At 34.2% G+C, this 14,637-nt stretch overlaps 1 protein-coding gene across 4 annotated transcripts in view; it reads left to right on the top strand.

Annotated features, from left to right (window-relative positions):
- The window catches only part of Aftph (aftiphilin), a 62,061-nt gene that overhangs the window by 28,998 nt on the left and 18,426 nt on the right, over positions 1 to 14,637 (top strand). For all 4 annotated transcript variants that reach the window (XM_090336813.1, XM_090336812.1, XM_090336814.1 and 1 more), the window contains exons 3-6: positions 7,092 to 7,243; positions 9,275 to 9,401; positions 10,084 to 10,140; positions 12,144 to 12,266. In XM_090336813.1, the coding sequence (XP_090192939.1) occupies positions 7,092 to 7,243; positions 9,275 to 9,401; positions 10,084 to 10,140; positions 12,144 to 12,266 (459 nt within the window). The remainder of the gene's footprint in view (positions 1 to 7,091; positions 7,244 to 9,274; positions 9,402 to 10,083; positions 10,141 to 12,143; positions 12,267 to 14,637) is intronic.

Raw genomic sequence — 14,637 nt, 5'->3', positions numbered from 1 at the left:
TTGTTTTGGCCTTACAAATCTTTGGTTACTTTAAATATTTGGATAGCATATCTTTTGCTGGTTTCCCTTTGGAAATTTTGACACTTTATTTCCAAAATAGAATTACTTTAGTAGATTTAGGCAGAAATTGTGCCAATAGAGCAAATTATCTTTTTTAGAGTACAGTAAACATAATTGGGTTATTTTTAATATAGCTCCAAATTAAGATTGGTAAGTATACAGGATTGTACTTGATATCTTACTTAATATTTAATGGTGGTAAGGTATAATCTTACATAGAAGATTAAATTACTCAGTAGATTTCGTGTTTCTTCTAAACTTCCACTTAAGTGCAAAACCTAATACTATCAATATTAAAACTCTTGACACTTATTACCTTCTGTTCCATAAAAGCCAGAAAGGTAACTGAATAGAAAATATATTGAAGGAATTTTAAGTTACTTAAACATAAGATAATTTAAAGAAGATATGCATGTGAGTTAAACATAAGATAATTTAAAGAAGATATGCATGTGAGTGGCATAAGAAGCAGAAGGTACTGGTCTTGCATACTCTTCTGGAAAGCTAAATTAGACTTGCAATACCTTTAGTTTTTTTATAGTTTTACTTTTTATAGGTCTGTTAGGAAAACATAACCAATAGTATGTCATCTTTATTCAAAGATGACAAAACTGACAGGCTACTCACTGGAAATTGAAAAGTCTCAAAATATAGGCAGCAGGTTGGAGAGCCCTGAGAGCTAGTGTCAGTCTAATCCTGAAGGCCCAGCAACCAGGAGAGACAGTACTATAAGTTCTAAAAGCCAGAAGCCTTAAGATCCAAGAAGAGCCAGTATTCCAATTTCAGTTTAATTCAAAGGCAAGTGCCAGCCCTGGTTGATGCCTATAATCCTAGCCACTGATGAGACTGAGATCTGAGGATCTTGTCTCAGAGCCAGCCCAGGCTGACAAAAATTTCAGCAAAAAGCCAGAAGTGGAAGTATGGCTGAAGTGGTAAAGTGCCAGCCAGCCATGAGTGAAAAAGCTGGGCCAAGTGTGAGAGTATTAAGTCCTGAGTTCAAACTCTAGTACTGCTATAGAATGAGTGAATGAATGAATGAATGAATGAGTCAAGAAAAGACCTGCTTTTAGTAAGTGTTTTAGTAAATGTTTAACTGTTACTAAAACACCTCAAAAATAAATTCACTAGAAAATTTCTTTAAAAACAAATTATGACCCTACCCCTGGAGCTACAGCCCCATTTCCCATTTTTCTAGTGATTAATTGGAGATAAGAGTCTCCTGTTCCTTAATGCCTGGGCTGGCTTTGAACCGCGATCCTCAGATCTCAGCCTCCTGAGTAGCTAGGATTACAGGCGTGGGCCACGTGCCCGGCTAAACTTCATAAATATTTTAACAATAAATATACTTCATTATAAAAAAAAAACGAATTATGGTATTAGAGGCAATGACTCCATTGGTAGATCTATGTCCAGTAAGCAAAAGTATCATATGCCAAGTTCATGTCCAGTCTCAGACCTTAAAAAAAAAAATAGTATTGCTAACTGTATTGCTTGACTAATAGTAGAAAGGAATAGGGAAGCAAATCCATACAAATTTGTATAGAAGTACTCTAGTTAACAATAAACTCAGATTTCAAGCTATTTTTAAAGCAAAAGCTCTTGTGCTGGGGCCTAATTCCTATTCTCATAATATGCTTTGATTCCTAAGAACATTTTTTAGTACAAGTACACATTTATGCAAGTAGCACACCTATTTATTGGCATCCCCATAATGGGTGCTAATAGAGAAAATTAAATGTGAATCTGACACTTGTCTTGAAGCTCTTTTGAGTTTCAGCTTTGTATTTATCAGAGTCCTGGCTCTTTAAATGCTAATGGTCAAATATGCTACTGTTTGACAGACTTAGAATTTGATATGAATGGAGCAGCATGACAAAAATAAATTGGTAGTCCCTAAACCAGTTATCAATTTCCTTATTACATTGAAGGGAGAACTGATAACTGTTTTTCCTGTTATGTTTGGAGTTAAACAGTACTTACAATGGTAATTGTATATGCACTTATTTGTTACTCTCACATTTTCAGAGTGTAGTACTAACTCAGAAAAAATTATAGCTAAGTTTGAAATCTATGAATTGTAATGTTAGTTATTTATTTACTTTTAAAGTCTAGTCATCACCTTAGCAATGCTTTAGCTAGAAATATTTGAATGACTAAAAATAAATATGACTTGATGAAAAGAATATACGCTTTAGGTCATACTTTTGGCTGTGCATGATACTTGGTTAATGATCTTAATTTCTCTGACCCTTTGTTGTTTGTAAGATGGAGATAATTATCTGGTGTTTTGTAGGACATTCACCAAGTAATATATGTAGAACATCAAGCATAATATATAGAGTAGTTATTGTTATCAACGGATTATAATTATATAAATAGGTCCAGCATACATGCAAGAATGATTTAGATGGTTCACTGTAATATATTTTTTCATAAGTAGAACAATTATGCCCCCTACAGTCTTGAGTGAAAATATTTTTTAAAAAGTCGAGTACACATTTAGCTTTCCCAAGCCACATAATTTAACTACTCTGTGCACCATTTTTCTTCTATTATTTTTGTCATCTTTAAATAGTATGCAAAGGGGATTCGGTTCAACTTGTCAGTTCATATATATACAGGCATCTTGATCAGTGTCACCCCTTTTACCACTCTTCCTCTCTCTTCAACTTACATTTGTTCTATTTTCACATCTGTACATTGAGTATTATGCTGTATTTTCCCCATTTCTTCCCATCTGTCATGCTCTCCTAAAACCCTACTCACCCCTGCAAACAAGTTATGTTTCAGCTTCCTTTCAGCCATCAGTTGTCCAAAGACATGGAAACCCACCCCTGTTTATATCATACTTAGGCAGTTTGATCATATATACATGTGCCCTGTGTTTTCATGTATGAGTATATTTTAGATCTCACTTCCACATATGAATGAAAACGTGCTCTTTGTCTCTCTGAGCCTGACTTGCTTCTCTGTGTGCCAGTTTTCTTCTCCAGAAAATAAAATAATATTTTTACTTCTAGTGTATGTTTTCTTAAGATATTTAAATGAGGTAATATTTATAAAGCATTTAGAGTAATACCTGGTATGTGGTAAGTATTATGTAGACATTAAAACTTTCATGTATTATATCGGCCTTTTTAGCAAGCATCTTTGATCTTTGCTGAATTCTCTTTACTAAACTGTGTTAGACTGATGGTGTTTACTTTTTACATATACTGCCTTTTCTACATAAGAAAAGTATGCTTCAGTTAGAAAATTTCTGTGTTTTAGCCCAGTCTAATTTATATAACAAGGCCCTGCCATTCTTTTTAAAGCAGTTGTTGTTCAGTTACAGGTTTTTAAAATTAGCTCTTATCTCTACTGAAACAAAAGTAGGAATAAATTTCTCTGGAAATTTACAGGACCAGTATCCCCCCCCCCAAAAAAAAAACAGTCTCTTAAAATCTTTTCCTATAAGAACTTTATTTGATCACAAGAGAATCTGTTCATTAAGGATGGTTATTTTCTTCTGAGCATTATATGACTTCTTTATAGAAGTATCCTCTATTAAGTTACTTGTACTACATTCCACCTTTTTTTTTCCCACTTTTATCTGTATCTGTTTGGGAAAGCAAGCTGCTCTTCAACATACCTGCCTTTTTGTTTCTATTAACAACCAAGACAACTAAAAAATGAATAAGCCAACTGCCAATATCCAAAGTTTATCTCGGAATAACAATAATATTCTAGTACTGTTAGAAGGAATAGGTCCTTGAACTGAGTGCCTGTTGCTTTCCCTTTAAGCTGCTTGGGAGACTGAGAACAGAAAGATTGATAATCAGTGAAAAACAGGACTGGAGACATGCCTAAAATGGTGGAGAGCTGGCCTATCAAGCAAAGGGTCCTGGGTTTGAACTCCTGTGTTACTAAAAAGAAAAAATATAGATTCTTGAAAATTAATTACATGCACACATTCAATGGAAGAATATTGGAGAAGATAGATGCAAAACACTTCAGTTTAACTTCTTGCTTCATTCTACTATGATAGGAATTATGGTTTCCCTCATTTGTCATAATCAGTAGAAGCCTTGGGCTCTCCTAGCAGAGATTTGCAATAGAGCAAAACCTTGATACAAAAGGCCATATAGTAGGACCCTAAATGAAAGGATCTCTAGGATATAGAAACATAAGCCATATAATGAATGATTGTTGTTCTTAAGGTAGTATGTTATCTCTTATCTCTTTTGCTGACCCTTGGTTATCTCATATTGTTTCAGTATCTCACTTTGTTACCTGATATATCAGATATATTTGTATTTGGTTATTTGAAATTGGATAGGGAATGGGGGAAAACAAGATGAGGGGTGGGGGTAGGGGGGGAGGGAAATGGGGACCAAGACATGTGAAAGGGTATCAATGTATGGGAATTAATGCATCATCTATCTGGCAAATATCATGTAACCCTTCTATTAATTACAATAAAAAATATATGAAAAAAAAAAGAAAGTCCAAGGACAGTGTTCAGGCTCTGAGCCCAAGCCCAGGACTGGCAAAAAAAAAAAAAAAAGTTGTAGCCTCTGACACACACTGGGGAGTAAATCCACTCTGTGAGATAGACCCTGAGTTCTCAGATTATAAATACAGAACCAGAGTCTTACCTCTTGGGTTCACAACCTTCTATTAAGGGCATATGCTTATTAGAATTAACTTATAGTAAATGCAAATTTTCATTATTGCCATGAACAAGATAGTGAAAAATTTTACAAGATAATGCTACTATCAGATCAGTTTCAGGAATAGTTAGAAATTGATAAGAACCGATTTAATCAAAATGTTTATTAGCCATTTTCTTGCAGAACTGAATTCTTTCTTGTGATGGGTAATACTGTTAGTAGATTCTGGTTACTTAATGTTTATTCATTGCTCTACCTTGGGGGTTGGCAAAGTATGGCCAGGGGATAAATCTGTCCCAGTGCCTATTTTTGTAAATAGTTTTTACTGGAACATACCCTTACTTGTTTATCGATGGGCTGCAAAGTTTAAAATAAAATATTTAAATCATAAAATATTTACTGTCTAGATCTGTGTTGAATTGATAACTGATTCCTGCTTTACTTCATTTGGCAAAAAAATTTGAAGCAACCAAATTGTTGTTGTTGTCATTTTTGAGTTTTATAGTCAGGTCTTGCTATGTAGCCCAGGTCTTGTTAAAATCCTTCTACCTTCACCTACCAACAGGGTACTGGGATTAGAAGGGTCTGCCACATTTCCTGGATGGAATTAATCAAATTTTGTTTCTAATCCTAACAATATATAACATCTTCACAATGTTTCTATGTAATTTGTATCCTTTATGGGGAAAAGTTGAGGAAGAAGTAAAATTTTCAGGTGATTAGGCTAATGGAATGTTTCTTTTCCCCAAGAACATTTCATTCATTTGAAAGCCTTAATAGCTATGTGTAATATTGCCCAGATGATTTAATGTGTTTTAGGGTCATTGCTTTCCTCCAGTGAAAAACATTTTATTTTGTCTCATTAGAAGGATAACAAAGAGGATGCAATAAAGACTTAATTTACAAAGAAATAAGATTTGGTCATAGGTGAGTTTTTATTTATTTTCTTTGTCTAGGAGTGAAATGCTCATCAGGTTTCCAATTAGGTAGTTATCTGATGCCTCTCAGAGTCATGTCTGTCCATTCCCCCTGTTGAAATGAGTAAGTGCTGAGTCCCATGATGCACTCAAGTTTCACAAGCCTTGGGATCTTGAGTCTACTCTTTACTTAAGGGTTCATAATTGAGAATGTTTCCCATTTCACTCATAAATATAATGAAGGTGGTATCAAAGTAACTTTTGAAGACTCAGCAGAAGAGTAGTATCCTGAGACTAATTATGCATTGTTAAATTTTTTTGCTCTACCATAGCTTCCAAAAGGGAGATTAGCTTGGAAAATATGTTTGTAAAAATGTTCCCTTTCCTTTTTTCTTGTTACTGACTATACTTCTTAACAGAAATCAAATGTTTTTGTTACTTGACAGGAAATACATTAATACTATTATGATATTGAATTTTTCTTCTACACTGGGTATCAAGTTCAATTGTACATTTAATCTTCCAACAGACTTTAACTTACTAACAATGTATATTCCTATTAGTTACTTAAATCATCTATTGGACTGTGTTTGAAAATACTGTATATGTATCTGAAATACAGTTAGGAAAAGGGGGAAAATGTTTCTGTGGTTGTACATGAACAGTAAACTTGGTAGTACAAAAAATTATTAAACAAGCTTAAAGTAATAAAGCACTTCAAATGCTCATAAGTTTATCTGTTTTTCTATGAAAATACTCTAGGGAATGAACATGAAGGCTTTTCTTAGAGGAAAGGTAGTTTCTATTTAGGAATATACTTACCATGTAACAAAGAAAAGTGTAGAAGTACTGCAGATTGTCAAAATGATAAATTACCTACTGCATTTCTTATCAGTAAAAAAATGAGATATTCTTTCATACTCTGATTTATACTATTAACAACTGAGATATTTCAAAAAGGATCTATAAATCAAGTGTTTATATTCAAGGAAAAATTCTAATTAGCTATGAAAGCATCCAATCTCACTATTTCTCTATGTCTACATTTATTCAATATTTGAATGAGAGAAAGAATATGTATACTGTCTGGATGTTTTGTTTGGTTTTGGCTTAGTATTGGGAAAATTATTCAAACCTTAATTTACTTTCTGACTATATAATGCCATAGTAATTTCATCTTTGGAAAATATAATAAGATAATGTGTATAAAGTATCAAATATATTTTCTTGGCATGTAGCTACATCTGTTTGTCACCTATTGTATTGACACCATGATTATTTAAGATAATCATTTAGAAAACTATTCAGTGATGCGTTATTTAGTTTTTTCTGTTCCAGACGGGAGCTTTCCCTCACTCTTACTGTAATGGATAGTATATGTGTATGTGTGTTATTGTTAAATTTATCACATGAGTAACACTGGAGAAATGAAAATAAACTTTTGTGTGGTGTTTTGATTCAGTCAGCCTTGTTAAACCGTCTGGAGCGAATTTTCGAAGCATGTTTTCCTTCCATATCTGTCCCTGATGCTGAAGAGGAAGTTTTTTCCCTGAAGCACTTGTTGGAAACAAGCACATTGCCGGTAAAAACAAGAGAGGCCTTAGCTGAAAGTGGGTGAGTAGACAGTTTTTGGATAGTGTGTGGTTTTGTTAATTTCACATGTTCTAATTTAGAAGGTTACCTTACAGCATTAAAGTTCTAGAATAAATCATTATTATGTTTAAGTTTAATCATGCTACTACATGTAAGACAATGAAAAATTCCTTCTTTGCTTTTGTAATTGCTTTATTTATTGCAATACAGGATTTTGTGTTCTGAGCCCAAACCCTACCACTTAAACCATGCCTCTCCGCCCTTGAACTGTTTCTTTTAATGTTACTAAATCAGTGTTCTACTCAGTGTTACATATTTTCTCTTCCACATATAACAAATGAAGTGGGGGAGGTTGTTTTGCATTTGAGACAATGTCTCGCTCTGTATCCAGAACTGGCCTCTAACTTGCAATCCCAACTTAGCTACTCAGACACAAAGATTACAGGTATATATCACTATTACTGACTTAAATGAGAATTAGAGTTTACCTCTACTATTTCTCTTTTATTTTTCCAATATATTTGCATCCTAGTTTTTTGTTAATTTTTCTTATTTGGTGTTTTCCTTATTATAATCATACAGATACTATGCATATTGTTTATTAACTCCTTGTTGCTTTATAAAACTTTTCCTGGACTTCACACAGGATTATTGATTATTCTTGAACTAAAATCTGAAATAATATAATTACGCAATAATGCATACCATAAAATACAAAAGGGACAGTATTACCTTACTAATAATAGGAGCCAAACAATAGAAATAAACTACAAGAACTACTGGGATTATAGCTAAAATAATCCTGGTATATCAACCAGATACCACACAGGTATTGAAATGGTATGGTAGGTTGAATACTGTTGAAATAGATTATTTGTAACTATGAAAATAGAACAGTGAAACCTTTTTAAAGTATTTTGGGAAGCATAGTAGGGAAAATGGTAGAAGGAGGGGAGTGAGACTGATTGGAATACATTACAATAAACGTGTGGAAATGTAACAGTGAAAATTTTCCCTGTATAAGAAATGCAAACTAAAAGTAATAGTAGTGGTAGTGGGTAGTGGTGGTTGTGGTAATGGTAATGTACTAGGGTACTACTACTAGTAGTAGCAGCAGCACCAACAGCAGCAGCAGAAGAAGCAGATATGTTCCAAGATCTTTGTAAATGCCTATGTTTGAATAGCATTAAGCCTGCTGCCTTTCTTTGTTTTTTTTTAAACTATCAAGCCTGTGATAAAATTTAGTTTATAAATTAAGCATGGTAAGAGATTTTATTTTAACTAATAGCTAGTAAGAACCATTTGCAATCAGTGTTGTAGGTTGTATGATTGTTCTTCAAGTACTGAATGGTTCTCACCTTCTGTGGTGATGTTAGATGATACAGTGCCTATGTGATGGAATAGCACGAGGTAAATGGCTAGAACAAGCATCCAGTTACAATTTAGGAATTATTGCTAGAATTTCCCTTTAGTAGTTTCACACCAAAGTTGGCCAGAGGCAAAGAAAACTAAATAGAAAGTCAGTCTACAGATTAGAATTGGAAGAGACTATATTATATATGTAGACTGGGAAACACTTAACGCTTGGAAACTAAAAAAAAAAAAAGCTTAGAACCTAAAAAAGGAGTATAAAATTAGATACGTATTTTAATATATATTTTATGTGTGTATAATATATGTGTATATATATGCTTATATATTCATAATTATTCAGAAAGCTAAGATCTGAGGATTGAGGTTTAGAGCTAGCCTGGGAAACTATTATCTCCATTTAACCAGAAAAAGGTGGAAATAGAGGTATTACTCAAGTGGTAGAGCTCCAGCCTTGAATGAAAAAGCTATGCTCTAGCAATATGAGTCCATATGTTAAAGCTCCACCATCAGCACAGAAAACAAATCCGAACACAACAAATGAGCTTAGCCTTTCTAATGACTTGTTTCTTATAATAATAATCCACTTACATTAGACAAAATTGGCATGTATAGTATCATATATTGCAATTAGAATTTATAGTGAAAACTCTTGAGTAACCTTCATCATGATGCTTTCAGAGAACTGCTGGATGTGTGGACAGAGCTACAGGATATCCATGATGCACATGGCTTGAAATACCAGTGGGGCGGCTCCCACAGCAACAAGAAGCTTTTGTGTTCCTTGGGAATAGATACTCGAAACATTGTGAGTTTGTTAGTACAACATTGTGAGTTTGTTAGTACCTTGGAAGTCATTTAATCAACCTATGAGTGTTTAAATTTTGTTAATTTCTCTTCATTCTATTGTTCTTCAGAAAATGTCAAATTAATTAAAATGTTCATTTAGTTTAAATCCACTTAAATGTTTCTTTTTTTTGCTTTTTAAAAGTAGTCATAAGTCAGCTACCAGTGGTTATGCCTATAATGCTAGCTACTCAGGAGGCTGAGGTTTAAGGACAGTGTTCCAAAGCCAGCATAGGCAGGAAAGTGCATGAGATTATTTCCAATTAACCATCAAAAATCTGGACATTGAGGGCCTGGAGTTTAGCTTAGTGGTAGAGTGCTTGCATGCATGAATACCCCGGTTCAATTCCTTGGCACCACCTACATAGAAAATCCAGAGTGCTGTTGGCTCAGGTGATAGAGTGCTAGCCTGGAAGAAAGTCCAAAGACAGTGCTCAGGCCCTAAGTTCAAGCCCCAGGACTGGCAAAAAAAAAAAAAAGGTGGTTATAGTTTTAGCCTTTATTTATAAGGGGAAAAATGTAAAAGCATATAACTCCATATCAACTTTTAATTATTAGTCACAGTGTATAAAGCTATATAAAATATATTACATGACAGATATTCTATAAATAAATATGTTTTTTTCTCTCTAATACTTGTGTAGCTTTTCACGGGCAATAAGAAGCAGCCAGTTATAGTGCCCATGTATGCAGCAGGATTGGTGAGTATAGAAGTGTCTACATATATTTATCATTTACCCTGTAAAGTCATCTTGGATGACATGACATGAAGTATATTTTAAAAGAGTAGTTAGTGTTGTAATTTGAAGGATATATATTATGTATAATGTGCTTTTTGATCTCATCAATCTAAATATTAATCTCAGGACTTTTTATATTCTATTAAGTATAGTTTCTATATTTTATATTCAAAATTATTTTTGTCTTGATAACATTGGAACTTACAACTCCTCCTAAAAACACATCTTTGAAGGACTCATTCTTTTCTAAACTTTTAAAAAGTATCGAAGGCTGGGCATGTTCATGCCTAGCTACTGAGGAAGCTGAGATCTGAGGGTGACAGTTCAAAGCCAGCCTAGGCAGGAGAGTTCATGAGATCCTTGTCTCCATTTAGTTACAGAAAAAGCCAGAAGTGGTGCTGTGGCTCAAGTAATAGAGCACTAGCCTTGACCAAAAAGAAACTCAGAGACAAAGCCCAAGCCCACAGTTTGATCCCCCCCAAAAAAGAAAAGAAAAAGAATCTCAAGTATCTGGATCTCTAAAAATACTTGTTTCAGTACACTTCTTTTTTGCCTGTCCTGGGGCTTGAACTCAGGGCCTGGGTATTATCCTTGGGCTTTCTCAAGGCTAGTACTCTACCACTTGAGCCACAGCACCATTTCAATCTTTTTCTGTGTATGTGGTGCCAAGGAATCCAACCCAGGGCTTTGTGCATGCTAGGCAAGCACTGTACCACTAGGCCATGCTCCAGATCTCAGTACATTTATTAAATAGTATAATATTGAAGCTGCAGATATATAAAAGCTTGGAAGTGCAAAATTATAGTAAATGAAAATGAGCCAGGATCCATAATTGGTGCTTTATTTTTCATTAATAATTTAAATGTGTTAAATTTGGCTTTTTTTGTATATGCCAGTCTTGGAAAGCTGAGGCATTTTCATTCTGTTCTTCATCAAGACTTGGTTATAATTTAAAGTTTGGTGTTTATGCATCTCAGTATTTCATTGTTTATTGGAAAGCAAAAAATTTAATTATATCTAAATTTTTCTCTTGGTACATCTTATTCATGAAATGTTCAATAATCTTTTCATTTCTTCTAGAGAAATAATAGTATTCAAAATGATCATTTAATTGTTGGTTCTTAGACCTCCCCCCCCACCCCCCAGTTTGTGCAGTACTGCAGTTTGAACTCAGGAAGTCTGTAATTACTAGACTGACTAGGCTCTACCATTCAAGCCTTGCCTTCAGCAAATTGCTGGACACCACCCCTAGACTATATTTAGTATGGCTGGGGCAGAGCTTGAGAGTTTACAAATTCTTGGGTACTGCAGAGATTGCTGATAAGGGACCACAATTTGAGAACTGTGGGTATAAATGGTCGTTCAATTAGGAATCTTTTGGTCAGTTACCTGTGGCTCATGCCTGTTATCCTAAAACTCAGGAAGCTGAGACCTGGAAGATGATATTTGATTTAGAATGAGCTTGAGCAGAAAGGTCTGCAAGATTCCAACTTCAATTAACTAGGAAAATGCTGAACTGGAGACCTGACTCAGTGGGGAAGTGCTAGCCATGAGCTAGAAGCTGGGTTGAAGCCCTAGTACTGTCAAATACATATTGTAAAAATTTTAAAGAATTGAAATTTTAGCTAACATTAGTTATTGCCAATGTTACTGTCTCCTGCCCACCAAGCAAAAAGCTGACTTTACACCTTAATACCACAATAAATAATTAATAAGGCAATTAATTAATGAAACACTTTGGATTCTAAAAACACTGTGCAACAGATGTTTTTCTTACGCCAGTACAGCATTTGAGCTCAGGGTGTCACACTCTTTGTGAAATAGATTCTCTGTAAATAACATAAGAATAGTTTCTTTTTGTCTTTAGCACTTTGCAAATGAATTTTTTTCTTCTAGATTATCTTTTTATGAAGTTTATGGATTGACTCTCCTCCTGCAAGTAATGACTAATATACCTTTTTCAGGGTATGTTAGAGCCCACCAAGGAACCGTTGAAACCACTGTCAGCTGCAGAAAAAATTGCTTCCATTGGTCAGACATCCACCATGGCACCAGAGATGAACACATGTGCATCTGACCAGTTTCAGGTAAAAATACTCATTCCCATGGATATTCTGGTGTGTTTATGAACACATCTGTACGTTAACTGTACATTAATATTTAGCCTTTAGTTTTGTATTTTTAAAAATTTGATTTTATAATAAACATGATTTTAATAGTTCATCAGTGTTTCTTAGAATAGAGTGGACAAATTATTCTTAATTTTCAAAAACAAAGGTAGAATTCAAATTTCAAAAATAAAGGCAAACAAGATGATGGTGATTAAATCTTTAAATCAATCTAGGCCTTCAATCTTCAAGAGCTTCAAGTATATATTGCTAAAGTTTGAAAATTATGTGCTCTTAATTAGAAAAATCTAGTAAGTAAACACTGCATTTATACCTGCCCTTCATGTCTCTTGTGATTTTTCCTGAAATTTTGTGAAGTTTTACAAATCAACAAAAGCCTTCTTCCCTTTATTTATCCCTTACCGCATTGGCACACTATGCCCAAATTTTATCTTAATCCATTATGTTTGCTATTCAGTTTTCACTTGTTCTTGTGATTGCACCAGGATATGAACTTGTGGTTTTAAGCTCTCATTCACCATTTTTTGTTGTTGTTGTTTGCTTACCTAGTGCTCTATTACTTGAGCCACACCAGTAGTCTGGCTGGCTTTTTGCTGGTTAATTGAAGATGGAGTCTCCCAGACAAAAGTCTGGGCAGAAAACTGTCCTGGTTACTTCTAAACTTAATCTTCGGGATAGCTAGGATGATAGGCATGAGCCATCAGCACCTGCTTCTTTCATTTTTTATCTGAGGAAAAATGGGCTAGTGTGGTAAATATTTTGAAGTAAATATTACCATTTCCAAAATATGTTCTTGTAATGTATGTCATTTATTAACCTTAAATATCTTCAATTATACCTAACATGTTTTATAAAAAATACTTATTTGGACAGATTTTCTCTTAAAATATTTTCTGTTGAACATTAATCCCCGGTAATCACTATAATAAGTTCCTAGGGTTTAATCTGGGAAATACTTCATGTCATATCTTCATAATCACACTTGGAAAAGTAAATCACATACATTTCTCAAATGTACTTGGTCACAAGACCCTTTTAGCAGGAGAATGCAGAATCCTAACCTCTGTAAAACTAATGTTTTGAAGAACATACTTTAGAAAAATAATATATCAAATATTGGTCTAACCCTGTAGTTTATTCTTAAAGTCAGATTATTACTGGTACAAAATTAGTGGATAAGAGAACCTGCTGAGTACAATGCCTGGATTTATTGATAATTGGGCAGCAAAAAAGATGGCTTGGACAAAACATCTTGGTAGATGGAACTTGATCCTTCCCTCTGCTATAAAACTACTCTCACAGGCCTGCCCTATCCAGGCAGATTCCCACATTATCTTTCCGACAGCACATTTCTATTTCTACCTTGACTGACATTCTTACTACTCCAATGTTATTTATGAGGAAAATAAGTACTTAGTATATTTCCTGAAAATGGAGCTTTCCTAATATACTTAGTGCTTGTTTTACTTGCTTCCTTCCCCTCTTCCTCCTCCATTCAACTACTTCTTTATGTCCAACCCCATAAACTATTGCTTATTTTATAGGAGTTGACACTTGCCTGTCATTTTTGCTCAATTGAATGATTCTCTTGTTATTCATCCTTTTTTGGAGGGAGGGGGTCCATTGTGGGACTTGAACTCTAGGTGTAGGCATTGTCCCTGATCTCTTCAGCTCAAGACTACCATCCTACCCCTTGAGCTACACCATTACTTTCAGTTTTCTGGTGGTTAATTGGAGATAAGAGTCTCATGGACTTTAGTGCCCAGGCTGATTTTGAACCATGATCCTTAGATCTCAGCCTCCTGAGTAGCTAAGATTACATGTGTGAGTCACCGTGCCAGGCTTATATTTCACTCTTAATCATACCTTAGAGCTTGTCATCTTCCTTATATAACTTAATTTAGAATTGACTAATATATTCTAGATGACCTAATGAAAAACATGTTCATTAGAATTTTGTGTTGAGGTATCTGACCTCCATAACTGAATGATATGATACTTGGTTCCCTATCTCTTACTATTCATATTCAGGTCAAAATTAAAACATCTGAAGTATATTGTAAAGACTGTCTTCATATAAAGTGAAATTTCTTACCTCTAGTTTTTGGCATGTATAATTTTCATTTTCATTTTCAGCCATGCAGTAATAATGTTAAATACTGTGAAATCTTCCCAGTAGTTACTTTTCAGATGAAATAGCCATGACCTGTGTAGTTAGAAGCTGAACAAATTATGTCAGGAAAGACTTGTGTAGTACTTCATTTTTTCCACCCAATAAAATGTGTATTCTTAATATTACAGTGGCTTTCAAACTGATTTCCATGATGAC

Source organism: Megascapheus bottae, chromosome 7, assembly GCF_031878675.1.
Source record: "Megascapheus bottae isolate mThoBot1 chromosome 7, mThoBot2.hap1, whole genome shotgun sequence".
Taxonomy (NCBI): Eukaryota; Metazoa; Chordata; class Mammalia; order Rodentia; family Geomyidae; genus Megascapheus; species Megascapheus bottae.
This window is presented reverse-complemented; position numbering and strand designations above follow the sequence as displayed.